The sequence below is a fragment of the Gadus chalcogrammus genome, chromosome 6 (genome assembly GCF_026213295.1).
Source record: "Gadus chalcogrammus isolate NIFS_2021 chromosome 6, NIFS_Gcha_1.0, whole genome shotgun sequence".
NCBI classification, from domain to species: Eukaryota; Metazoa; Chordata; class Actinopteri; order Gadiformes; family Gadidae; genus Gadus; species Gadus chalcogrammus.
In genome coordinates, this window is record NC_079417.1 from 10,901,213 (window position 1) to 10,914,394 (window position 13,182).

The 13,182-nt window shown below is 49.2% G+C and overlaps 1 protein-coding gene across 2 annotated transcripts in view; it reads left to right on the forward strand.

Moving 5' to 3' along the window:
• Positions 1-13,182, forward strand: part of slf1 (SMC5-SMC6 complex localization factor 1) — a 29,293-nt gene that overhangs the window by 3,197 nt on the left and 12,914 nt on the right. The window contains exons 9-17 of one of the 2 annotated variants that reach the window (XM_056592756.1): positions 230-399; positions 489-623; positions 816-984; positions 1,185-1,359; positions 1,636-1,781; positions 2,275-2,399; positions 6,419-6,498; positions 10,233-10,325; positions 11,086-11,268. In XM_056592756.1, coding sequence (XP_056448731.1) covers positions 230-399; positions 489-623; positions 816-984; positions 1,185-1,359; positions 1,636-1,781; positions 2,275-2,399; positions 6,419-6,498; positions 10,233-10,325; positions 11,086-11,268 — 1,276 coding nt within the window. The remainder of the gene's footprint in view (positions 1-229; positions 400-488; positions 624-815; positions 985-1,184; positions 1,360-1,635; positions 1,782-2,274; positions 2,400-6,418; positions 6,499-10,232; positions 10,326-11,085; positions 11,269-13,182) is intronic. The other variant, XM_056592757.1, reaches the window with a different exon arrangement.

Here is a 13,182-nt window from a genome sequence, read left to right on the forward strand (position 1 = left end):
ATCGGTTACGGAGGAAAAAGGCCCTCCGAAAACGTAATCAGTCTTGACCCTTTTTTTACCCAGCCATAAGCGTTGCATTGTCTATTTCTGAATGAATTGTAAAAAAAAAAAGAAAAAGAGTAGAATAAAGGTAGAAATCGATAGCTTTGAAGTGTATGTATGTTCAGAGTTATTCTGATGGAGTTATTTTCATTTTGTGCCGCTGTACCACACATTCTTTACTCTACAGGGAAATGCTTCTGCCGTCTACCTCCGGAATCTGCAGCAGGTACTACACGGCCTGCTGTTGAACAACCCCTCCTGGCTGTTTCCTCATACTGTGAAGAAATATTTTTCTGAGCTGCTGCAGTGTCCTCAGTGCAAGAGAGGCCTCTGGCCTTTCATAGAGACCATTATAAGGTACACATCACAACACAACACATCCTTGTCCTCCACTCGAGTGTTGATGGGTTGATGATAGATACATGTATGTATGTGTGTCTGTCCAGCTCCCGTATGTCTAGTGATGCTGCATGCCATCCCCTCCCGGGACCCGCCTCGCCGTCTCTACTGTGTCTCCACGGCAACCTGCTGGAGTTGGTGCTGAAGTTGTTCCGGGGCGAGCTCCACTCAGTCACAGCACGGTAATGCTGTGATTTGAGGAAGCATCCTGTTTTTTTAAGATGTTGTTGTAAAATAAAAAAATACATACAGTTCATATTTTAGCATGCATTAACTACGTGTTAGTACTTACGTAAGTACCTTAGGTCGAAACCTTTTTAAACATACTTTTGAGAGTATGCTCCAACAATAATAACAGTGTATTTCCGGCCCAGGGACTCTGGCCTTCTGAAAGGAGCAGGGGTCTCTCGGCTGCCTGCCTCTGGCTCTCTGCTGTATGAGACCTTCTGGACTGTGTGGGAGCGCTCCACGCTGCTGTCCACGGCCGTGAAGCAGCTCGTTAAGCTTCTGGTGCAGGTCCTGATCTGGGAGAAGGAAGACAAGGTGATTTTTGTGAAACTCGACGATCCACTCGGCGCAATTGTTGACCCTTTTATTTATTTTTGCAGAGCTCAAATGGAAATGTAATTGCTGTGAATAGCAATTGTGTTATCTTGATGCAACATAACATCTGAGCGTGGTGGAGTCTGTGGCGGCTACAACTACCACTACTCATGTCTTTTCTTGCTCCTCCTTTACTGAAGGACGAGGCAGAGAGGGAGGCCCGGCAGGAGCTCCAGATGGGGGAGACCCTGCTGGACATGCTTGCCGCCATGGTGGAGTTCTGGTGCCAGCAGCACCTCAAACTGAACCAGACCCTGGTGGAGATGGGCCTGAAGGACCTGGGAGAGCACTTGGCGGTCAGCGCTAGCAGCCAGGGTACGCAGATCAGAACACTATCAGGGAGTAGAACAGTGGTTCTCAAATTGGGGTCCGCGTTCCCCTAGGGGTACTTTGAAGTAATGCAGGGGGTACTCAAATTTTTTTATAAATAGCCAACTATCATTATTTATTTTTTATGAAGGTATCTGTTTTGTGCCGGTGAAGGGAGCACTGAGCTGAAAAGAAAATCTTAAGAGAAAAGTAGAATATAGTGTCATTGTGTGATATGATGATGAGGAGATGCTTGCTGATGGGATGATGTTCCCGCCACAGATATACCGCTGTGTCTTCTGGTGGAGCTGGTTGCCAGGATACCCTCCAGCAGGTTGAGGTTGGTAACGGCCGACGCCGTCTTCAGGAACCTGTGCTGCCGGAACGGGGTCACTGTCAGCGAGGAGCCCCTGTCGCTGAAGAAGATGGTATGTTGGGGAATAAAGTGTAACATTGCTTTAATATGAATGCATCCATTATATAGACACACTGTCTAACCTTCCTGTTTCTAATATTATTAATTTGTGTTCTATTTTTGGAAAAATGCTTATTAAATGCTTACATTAATAATAATAATAAATAACTACAACTTTCGAATGTACTATTCGCAATGAACAGAAGCTTGAAGTTGATAGAGACCAGTGCGTTACGTTCACCTGCTCCAGAGGCAGGGAGATAGCTTGTAAGTCGTTGCATTATTAAGGTGCTGTTGAACATCTGGCCTTCTCCCTCACACAGTTGGCATCTCTGTGTCTTTATTAGCCTGAGGAAATGCAGACAAAAGGACAGCACATTCTTGTGTGTGTGTGTGTGTGTGTGTGTGTGTGTGTGTGTGTGTGTGTGTGTGTGTGTGTGTGTGTGTGTGTGTGTGTGTGTGTGTGTGTGTGTGTGTGTGTGTGTGTGTGCGGGGGTCTGTGACAGGTGTCATCCTACCTGCCTGCCTTGGAGAGGTTGGTGGAGGGTCCCAGGTGGGCCGACAACAGGGGGCCCTGCCCTGCGCCTGAACCCGTCTCTCACAGCTGGACCAGCCCGCAGAGGTACGGTGGGTCAGTACCACACAGATGTCTGTCAGCGCCACCACTGCTCTCCCCCCACTTTACGGTACATGCTGCCCGAGGCGGGATAGCGGGATGGCGGGCGGGACGACGAAGAGTGTCTCTGTCGTCACGGTTGATAAGACTGTTGAGGGAGACGGAGCTCTTACTCGTACTTATTGGGATTCAAAGTCATCTCTTTGTTTAGTGTTTTGAATCTTACTGTGGTGAGTGTGTGTGCACGTGTGTGTGCGCGTGTGTGTGTGTGCGCGTGTGTGTGCGCGTGTGTGTTTGTGTGTGAGGTTCAGTCTGTGTGTTCCATTATCATTCAATATACACCCGAAGGCCGTTCAAAAAAACCATTGTGTTCCATCAATTATTTCCAAAGTGATTTGTAAATAGCGCACAACGCAGCATCGTTGAGTACGAGAAGAACCAGGGGAGAGGGAGCGTATTCGGAGGGCCTGAGTGGAGGAGGAGCGGGTGGCCCGAGGGAGAGCAGGCTGGCAACAGAGAGCCGGGCGGGGGTCAGGCTCAGCTCCAGGCCTGTGTCGGCCCTATCAGGGAGCTGCTGGCTGACAGGGAGGGGGGCGCGGGGGGAAGCCTGACCCCCCTGCTGCTCCGGCCGACTCAGACAGGAGGGCTGACAGACTGACGGGACGGCAGATGAAGAGATCCCACCCAAGCACACACGCACACGCATTCACACACAAATACAAAATCACACGCACGTACGCGCACACACACAAACACACACACACACGCGCACAAAAATGTTATCACACACACACACATGCACACACACATACGCACAGACTCACGCATACGCACGCACGCATGTGCGTGTTTAGAGGTAAATACACACACACACACACACACACACACACACACACACACACACAAAGATACCCCCCCCCTCCTCCCCAATTGGATGACCTGTACCCCGGATCCTTCTCCCACACGACCACCACCCCATAGCCTGGTGGCCACTCCCACCCCCTTTCCATCCACCACCCCTCAGCCTGGTGGCCACTCCCACCCCCTTTCCATCCACCACCCCTCAGCCTGGTGGCCACTCCCACCCCCTTTCCATCCACCACCCCTCAGCCTGGTGGCCACTCCCGCCCCCTTTCCCTCTTTTCTGGTTCATCGCTGTGCCGCTCACATTCTTAGCGCCTGCTGCCAGCCCCGATGCCATCGCCCGCACACGGGAACGCCCCGCGCTCCGTCTCGACATCTGCTGCTCCGCCAGCAGGTGGTTGGCCCGGAGAAGGGCCGAGTCAGGAGGGGGCGGGTTCATCTGAAGGCTACTACCTCGCCGTGCCTCTGCCTACATGTCCCAGCCGCTAACCCCCCCCCCTCACTCTCCCCTCGGCCGGTACAGTACGCCGAGCACACCAACCGCCTCCGCCGCCGTTTTTCCACAGTTTCGCCTGATTCCGTCGTAAACCTTCTCAAATTTACAAGAAAATTAATGGTACTTTTTATAGAACATATATATTGAGATATATATATTTTTTCAGAGAGACGGGGGTTTGTGGGGCAAGAGTCCAAGAGAGACCTCGCAGGTTTAATCGCAGGTTTAATGAGTGGGGCTCGATGGCTGTTTGACTCTCTGTCTGGCTGGCTGCTCCCCTGCTCTCTGGCAGTCTCCGTGGCTAGCAGGGAGGGACGCTGTGACCGAACGAGGCCGCCCCGTCCCACCCACCCAGTCACTTAATCAGGCCCAGCTTATTGCTTTTCGTTTGTCGGACCATTTGAGCAGGCAATTACACTCCATATTTATATCCATACTGAAGATTATTCATTAACAGTAATAAGCAGGATGGGGACTAAGTTAATACACTAACAACAAATGTCGATGGTCCAAAGTTCAGAAGTTCCAAGGTCATAACTAAATGATTATTATTATTCTTTTTTTTTTTTTTTTTTTTTTTTTTTTTTTTTTTTTTTTTTTTTTGGTTGGGCCAACTGAACGCCGGCCACCTTTAGTTACAGTAGCCCACTGGGGCTACTCTGTAACCAGAGAGGCTAGGCCACATGCTAGCCCCTATAGTAACAGTAGCCCACTGGGGCTACTCTGTAACCAGAGAGGCTAGGCCACATGCTAGCCCCTATAGTAACAGTAGCCCACTGGGGCTACTCTGTAACTAGAGAGGCTAGGCCACATGCTAGCCCATATAGTGACAGTCGCCCACTGGTGCTACTCTGTAACCAGAGAGGCTAGGCCACATTCAAGCCCCTATAGTAACAGTAGCCCACTGGTGCTACTCTGTAACCAGAGAGGCTAGGCCACATTCTAGCCCCTAGTAACAGTCGCCCACTGGGGATACTCTGTAACTAGAGAGGCTAGGCCACATTCTAGCCCCTATAGTAACAGTAGCCCACTGGTGCTACTCTGTAACCAGAGAGGCTAGGCCACATACTAGCCCCTAGTAACAGTAGCCCACTGGGGATACTCTGAAACCATAGAGGCTAGGCCACATGCTAGCCCCTATAGTAACAGTAGCCCACTGGGGCTACTCTGTAACTAGAGATAGTAACAGTAGCCCACTGGGGCTACTCTGTAACTAGAGAGGCTAGGCCACATGCTAGCCCCTATAGTAACAGTCGCCCACTGGGGCTACTCTGTAACTAGAGAGGCTAGGCCGCATGCTAGCCCCTATAGTAACAGTAGCCCACTGGGGCTACTCTGTAACCAGAGAGGCTAGGCCACATGCTAGCCCCTATAGTAACAGTCGCCCACTGGGGCTACTCTGTAACCAGAGAGGCTAGGCTACATGCTAGCCCCTATAGTGACAGTAGCCAACTGGGGCTACTCTGTAACTAGAGAGGCTAGGCCACATGCTAGCCAAGTATCATCCCCTGCTGCCAGCAAGCCAGCCTGGACACAGGACTCCTGGGTTAAGTGGTTTGAGATGAGAAGTGGCACTCCCTATTTGAGACAAATTTATACAGAAGCACCCATACACACACACACTCACTCACACAAACACACACACTCACACTCACACACATCTCGACTCATCTCTTCCCAGCCTTGTCCCGGCTAATAACAAGCTACGTGACAGGACGCGTGTTTCTTCCTCACTGCTGGGAGCGTCTTACTGGCTTCTGAACAAGCCAATTACTACGGAACAAGTCTCTTCCATACACTATGAATGGCACTTCTCTTCCGCTGTCACAAAGACACACACACACAGGCACACACACACACACACACACACGCAGTCGTGCGCACACACGCTCTTACATCAGACGGTGTGCAGCAGGCGGATCTCCCCTCGCCGCTCACAGAACTAGTGACAGCCCACAGCTATTAGCACACTGCTACTTTGAACAGGCTTCAATCCCTCGTACTATTTATTCCTCCTAATGCGCTCGCTCTCATTGAATTCTAAATGGGAGACAAAGTGCTTCGGAGACAGGAGCGATTAAGTGTGTGTGTGTGTGTGTGTGTGTGTGTGTGTGTGTGTGTGTGTGTGTGTGTGTGTGTGTGTGTGTGTGTGTGTGTGTGTGTGTGTGTGTGTGTGTGTGTGTGTGTGTGTGTGTGTGGTGTGTGGGCAGGCTAGTACATCGCCTACGTGAGTATTCAACAATATTTGCCAAACTCCCAAAGATAAAACTGTCACGGGTTTCATGGCGATATTCACTTGATCAGCGGGATTGATTTGCTAATGGGGGGATTTCAATGCAAAGTCATCAGCGTCTCCCACCGACCCCTATGTATGCTGTGTGATTGCCAGCTCTCTCTTGGGCTCCTTGGATCAGGATTGGTTTGGGGGCAGCACTCGGTCACATTCATCCGGAACACGGTTTAATTGAGTGTTGAGCTTTGATCGAGGAGGAACATATTTGTATCTGTATTTTTACACGGCACATCGTGACCTCGTGACTGTGTGTGTGTGTGTGTGTGTGTGTGTGTGTGTGTGTGTGTGTGTGTGTGTGTGTGTGTGTGTGTGTGTGTGTGTGTGTGTGTGTGTGTGTGTGTGTGTGTGTGTGTGTGTGTGTGTGTGTGTGTCTCCACGCAGGATACAGAGCAGCTCTATAAATGAAACAAGCCCGGGGAAGGAGTTCATCCCCAAAGGTCTTAACAGAGTCAACACAGCAGGTGATGATGAAACACACACACACACACACTGAAACACACACTGACACACACACTGACACTGTGTTACACCGTAAAGTTTCACAGATTTGCTCAGAGCTGACTTTTAATGGACTGATGCACAGACCGGGTCATCAGTGCCGAGGTCCATGATTGCCTTGTCATCACTTTCGGCTTAATGAAGATCATAGCATATCTGGAGGGAGTCAATGATTTGCATAGGATTACTCTTCCATGCAATCAGCCACGCTATGGACTTCTTGGTCCTTTTATGTAGGCCAGGGTTTTGTGCTTTTGGCTGGTACTCCTGACTCAGTGGCACTGCTCTGTGTTACGCTCCTTTGTTCCAATGGCTATTTACAAACACGGACACATTTTTATCAATGGGTCGGGATTCACAAATTTTTGGTACACAAACGGAAAAACATTTAGGTACGATAATAAAATGCGAGGCGTATGCGTCAGCGTAGCTAGCAGCGCTGTGCTGATGCTAAAAAGAAAAAGGAGGAAGTCCCTCAATTAGATACAGGCACTGCACTTGGCTTGAACCCACTGGAGTGTCAGCGCTCATATCTACCCCTTCCACCTGATCAGAAAGACCCGGTGAGGAGGAGGAAGGAGGAGACGGGGTGGGGGGGAGCAGAGGAGTCAAGGCTGCTGGCGTTAGTTGTGTTTTCCGCTACGTGATCTCTATACCGATGCGGGTCGGCATACATTTTTTATGAACCAGCGGCAGAGCATCCTCTCTCTCTGCTCCCCCTCATTCGGTCCTCACGTGGCGCTATCCCTCCTTCTCTCAGATAAATGTTGCTGTGTTTCTTTCTGCTCTATCTCCCCTCACAGGGTTTTTATCTTAACCTTTATTGGTCGCTTTGACTCGGTGCTCGGGGTTCCGGCGGTACAGAGGGTTATTGATGTTGATCCATTTATTATTTAAATAAAGTGTGGATCTTTCTCTGGCTCGTTTGACGCTCGTGTTCAGCTCATTCTGAGCATCAAGCTCAGAGTTGATGTTTTGATCCCGTCTATAAAGCGGCTGACGCAAACCATATGATCTTAATTTATGGGAGTGAATTGCCATTTTACTCTGCTAAAAACAGACATGACCTTGCTCTAACAGTGTGGATACCTCCATGGTGTCGCTATAGGGGGTTTGGGGGGGGGGGGGGAATTAACCTGTGTCCATTATCCAAAGTTTCTTTCTTACCGGTAAAAGAAAAAACTAAACCCATAACTGGCACCGAATAACTTTCCAACACATTGCAAAGAAATGGCGTTGTTACTGGCCTCCAAGTGCTTTTGGTTGTACTGGCGACGCATAGCAGGAATGTTAGCAGGTATAAAGAGCAACACATACATTAAAGTTGTGTTTTTTTTTCTTTCTATTAAAGTGTGAAAAAGGGGATTGTTAGAGGATTTATAGAAAAGGACAGACAGATTTATCCTTTCAGTGCTTGTAAATGCTGAGCATGCAATTACCCCTATAATGGAGGCGTTGTGTCCAAATTGGAACCATTAAAGTGATTTAACAGTGCGTGGATTGGCCCTGGCATTTGCGAGGATGTGTACACAGGGAAGGTAGTAGAACGGCTGTTTAATCACGTCAGTTTAGAGCCCGCTAATGGCAGCGGAGTCCATGTACAACGCTGACCCCACCATAAGGTACAGCTACTCATTAGAGGCTGCAGTTTGGAACGGAGTTCAAATGAAGGTGTACTGCCCTTATTTTGGATTACAGTATTTTTTACCTTTTCTTTTTTCCCGTACAATTGTTAACGCGTAATTTGTGTTATTGTCTTTTATTTGGCGGTTGATCCATGTTGGGCGCCACACCGAAGCGACTGGGATCTTCAGACCACTTAGCCTGTTTGGTTTTTATGAGCCACTGTTTTACTTACAAGTTACAAGTTGAAGAAGTTCATTGTGGAAAATAGAAAAAGCCGCCTTGTGAGAGTGTTCAACTGTTTTCCGTTTGAGAAGAAGCTCTCAGACCTGGGAGTTAAAATAAACACTTCACCAATCTATCTACTCGTTTATCAGCTAATTAACCGGCGCCTCTCTGCTCGTCATGGCTGTTTTGAGCGCTGTCGCATGGCGTAGCGCACGCGAGACAAGCCCCGGCGAATGTATTCTGAGCAGTCAAGACGGAGAAAGTTCTGGTCGGTGATTAGAAAATGCCAATCAGGCGTGGATCTGTCGGTGCAGCGCGGTAGACGGCTCTTACGCATAAAAACATTTCATGTGTAACTCCTGGCGAGACACGGGGGCTTCACACTGTCCAAGACTTCACAAAGGAGTCCAATGTTAGAAGCGATGGAGTCTTTAGAGGGAAATTATGTAACGTGCACTGTGTTTTGTTCGGTGTAGTTTAGTTTCTTTTTTCTTTCTTTGACCTGAAATGGTTCTGAAACATATTCCCTCCATTTTCTGATTCTCATCTCCTCCCCTTCATCATGCAAAGGTTTGGGCATCCAATGCATCTTATCAAACACCAGACACCATCAGAACCCCCCCCCCCCCCCCCACACACACACACACACACACACACAAACACACCCCACACACACACAGACACGCACCCCACCAGAAGAAAGGACCTCTTGAAGATAAAATGGCAACCCAACATTTGCAATATTTCCCCACCCCCACCCCCTTTCTGTGCTTTGAAATAAAGGGACCCCTTTGCTCTTATCCCCTGGCTCCTCTCTGCCCCCCCCCTACCCTTTACCCCCCACCCCCTGCTGCCCCGGCCTCAGCTCAGTGTGTGCTGGAGTGGAGCCTCTGTACCCGACGTGTGGGCGTCCTGGGGAGAGGCTAGTAAAGCGTTTATTAGGGGGCTTTGCAGTCTTGTATTATTCTGGCAAGCAGCGAGCCACTCATGCTTGGCCTTTAACTTCCCTCTGAAGTTCAGCCATACATGAAAAGAGGGCGGCCGGCCTCTTAATGTATTCCTGGTTTAATAGTATATGGTCAAAGAAAAGGGGGAAAATATAGGGGAGGGAATGAGGGGGAAAGAAAGTGGTAATGGAAATATGGTGGGAATTCCGTTTGTTTGTTTATTTATTTTCCGACCTGGGCATTGGTCGCCCGGCGCCGCCCATCACAGAGTGCCGTGGCCGACGCCCACTGGAGCCTTTGAACCGCGGAGCTGTGGAGGATCCTGTTGAGGGCTTTGTGCTCAGGCTCTCTACCAGAACTTACCCCCGATACCCAAAAGGAAGGACAGGATAAAAGGCTGTTACTCCTGCCCTCCACCTGCCTACGTTATTAGCTCTGTGGGGCTTTGGTTCAATGTTAGAAAATCGCATCGGCTCCAAGAAAAAAAAGAAAACGAAGCAAGGGGAAAAGCAAATTAGCACCCCCCGCCCCCCCTCCCGCGCCATCTTTAATGTTTTCTCAGCCCTCTCTTTTCTTTTCCCTTTTTTTTCTCTCCTCCAAAGATCTTCCTCATCATTCTTCCTAAATCCCATCTTATTGGAGGCTGGTTTTGGGCTGGTTAGGAACTCTCCCTGGGATGTTACTGGTGTGCCTGGATGGATGGGGGGGGGGGGGGGGGGGGGGGGGGGGAGACAATGGGCAGGACATAGGGCACACCCTAATTTCAGATTGCTCTCTTCTCTCCTCGTTTCTCTTTCGCCGCCTCTGCCGGTGATGCGTTTGGGTGCCTCTTTCGGCGTGTGTCTGTGCCTACATGTCAATACATATGTGCATCTGCCTTTTGTTTTTTCCCGCGGAAGGCGAGACGTGTCTGCACCGAGCGTGCAAGAGGAACCAAGTGGAGACGGTCCGACACATCCTGTCGCTCCCCGGAGTGGACGTCAACGTTAAAGGTAGGAGAGAAGCTTTTCCAAAACTCTGGAATCTCTCCGTCTTCTTTACTTATCGTATGCCCTCCTCCCTTCCCTGTTAGCCTTCACTGCATGGAGGAGCCATTAATACGGGCGGTGTGGGGTGGGGGACGGTGGGTGGTGGGGGCGTGTGCGCGTCATCAATGGGGTTAACCTTTAGTTAAAATGAGCAGGGTGTGTCTTGGAGCAGCGGGGTGGGTTTCAGATGCACGTCGGTTTTTGTGATTTAGAGCCACTTTGCTAAGTGAGCGGAACGCCCTTTGATATTTCCAAATGACTTTTCTTTCGCTGTGCGTTTCAAACACCGTACATCTCTGGGCTGGAATGACGAGTTCATGAATACGCTTCCGTTTGAAACTTGTTATGTGCCTTCCAGTGTGTGTCGTTACTGTTGAAAAGCACCTTCCATGTGTGGTAGAGGCGATGGCGAGAATGCATTCCTGCGTTGTGCGATTGCCCGAGCTAACCACATTTTCAAATTATGAAAGAATTTATATATTTAAAACAATTAAAATGATTGCAACTAGATTGATGATTATTATACGTTTTGAATATAGTAAATGACAGACTAAGAATAAGGGCACCGCACTAGTCTGAGTCATTTCCCATTAAAGTTTCCAGTGAAACTTTCTTCCCCATCCGAACACCGCTTGTGTTCCTCCCACTTGCTTGCGTTCTTTGCTGTGTGTCTTTTTTTTACCATTGTCTAAATGCCCATTTGCATTGTTTTTGTTTACTCCAGACCACGTCGGCTGGACGCCGCTGCACGAGGCGTGTAACCACGGCTCTAAGGCGTCTGTGGAGGCCCTGCTGGCCCACCGCCCCGCCCCTCACCTGGAGACCGCCGTGGACGGCATCAGCCCCCTGAAGGACGCGCTGGTCAACGGACACCTGGACATCGCCAAGCTGATGCTGGAGCACGCAGGTGGGCGCGCCGACACGTTCCGTTACATTCACACCACCTCTTTCCCTCCAGGGAAAAGGCGATTTGTAACACTGTGACCGTGTATTTGCGTATATTTGCATAACGCAATCTGATTGGCCGACGGATCCGTCGCTGCCTGAAAAGTTTAACATTTCCCAACTTTATGAAAACGGACGGACCCACAATGCATTTCGAGAGCGCTCCATGCAAAGACAATGAGATCCGTCGACGGACGCATGTAGTCTGAATGTAACCTCACAGTGTGAGCTCTCCAACCCTCCAGCCCGACACTGGGAATAAGACATTCTGTTTAGGTTTCGCCAAAACAAATTCACATGCAATTCATTCCTTTTTCTGGCTTGCGCACATGCATTAGCCACAGCCGACTTTTAATGTTGTCCGTCGTATATTTGATTTATGTGAGTGCTTGTGCTAAACACGTGCCAAGGTACACATTGCTTGCACCAAAAAGAAAAAGGAATCATGCCACAGTTTTGCCATTCGAGCTGTCAAACTATCCAATATAGCGGACTACTTTCTCAACTTGAATCCCTTCCTCAATCCTTTGAAACCTTTCTTACTAGTCACTGTACTCGTTCAGATATGAATCCCACATGTACATCCAAATATTTCCCTGTCATACCGTCATCTTGTCGATGTACCCTTCACTGTGTTAATATCACAAAGATGTCGATGTGTGATATTGGATTTATGCCTTTTGGTGGACACTTTCATCCCAAAACCTTCCATCCTTCCGACACCGTGACTGTATTCATTCTCAGACTGGCCCCAGGAGGAAATATAGCTAACAAGCAATAGCTAACGCAATGCTAGCTTCCACAGTTGAGCTACACAGGGCCAGAGGTCGATGTGTCAGTATTACCTTGGTCTGCCTGTGGCTACGGTTAGCAGATTGATTTCAGGAGAGACCCTCACTTATATGCTATTTTAATTCAAGGTGTCTAGCATTGGACCTGTGCTTTTTGATCTGTTGAATGCCACTCTACTGTTTCACTTGGTTTTCACCACCAACATTCTTTTCATCAATATAGCGAAGATACACTTTTAATTGTTTATGAAATGACTGAGGTGAAACAGGGCTTGTGTGTTTGTCAGTTTGCTATGCGTGATTGCTTCTGTCTGTTTAGTTGCATTTGTTTGCCTTGCAGGTCTAACTTGACAGTGGGGGGGAGTGGATGTGCTTCTAGTGTGCGCATGTGCCTTTATTCAAACTGTGTGTGTGTGTGTGTGTGTGTGTGTGTGTGTGTGTGTGTGTGTGTGTGTGTGTGTGTGTGTGTGTGTGTGTGTGTGTGTGTGTGTGTGTGTGTGTGTGTGTGTGTGTGTGTGTGTGTGTGCGTGTGTAAGGGCGTCACAACCCCTGCGGAGACAGGGTTGAACCAGTCTGCCGCGCACTTCAGTGTGCTTCTGCTCCCGTTCACTTCCCGCTCTGACTAATTAGAACTAATTTGATCTGACTTTCCCATTAACACATGTACATATTCTGGCCTCAAAAAATAAATTAGACTGGGATTGTTTGGTCCCGCAGAGAACATAGGATCTCTCTCTCTCTCTCTCTCTCTCTCTCTCTCTCTCTCTCTCTCTCTCTCTCTCTCTCTCTCTCTCTCTCTCTCTCTCTCTCTCTCTCTCTCTCTCTCTCTCTCTCTCTCTCTCTCTCTCTCTCTCTCTCTCTCTCTCGCCCCTGCCATGGCAGCGGTATTTGGAAGGAGCGAGCTAAAGGAGGTCAGACGACGTACAAGAAGCTCCGTGTGAGAATGAGCGGGGCTGGTTGGAAGTGCTTGCGTGCGTGCCGCAGACGTCTGGCCTGCTGTCTAGGCCAGGTCTCCAGGCGGTGGTGCGGGGATAGAGCTATAGGCGAGGGTTGGTCGGACCTTCAGGCCGACGCATTGTCCCCCC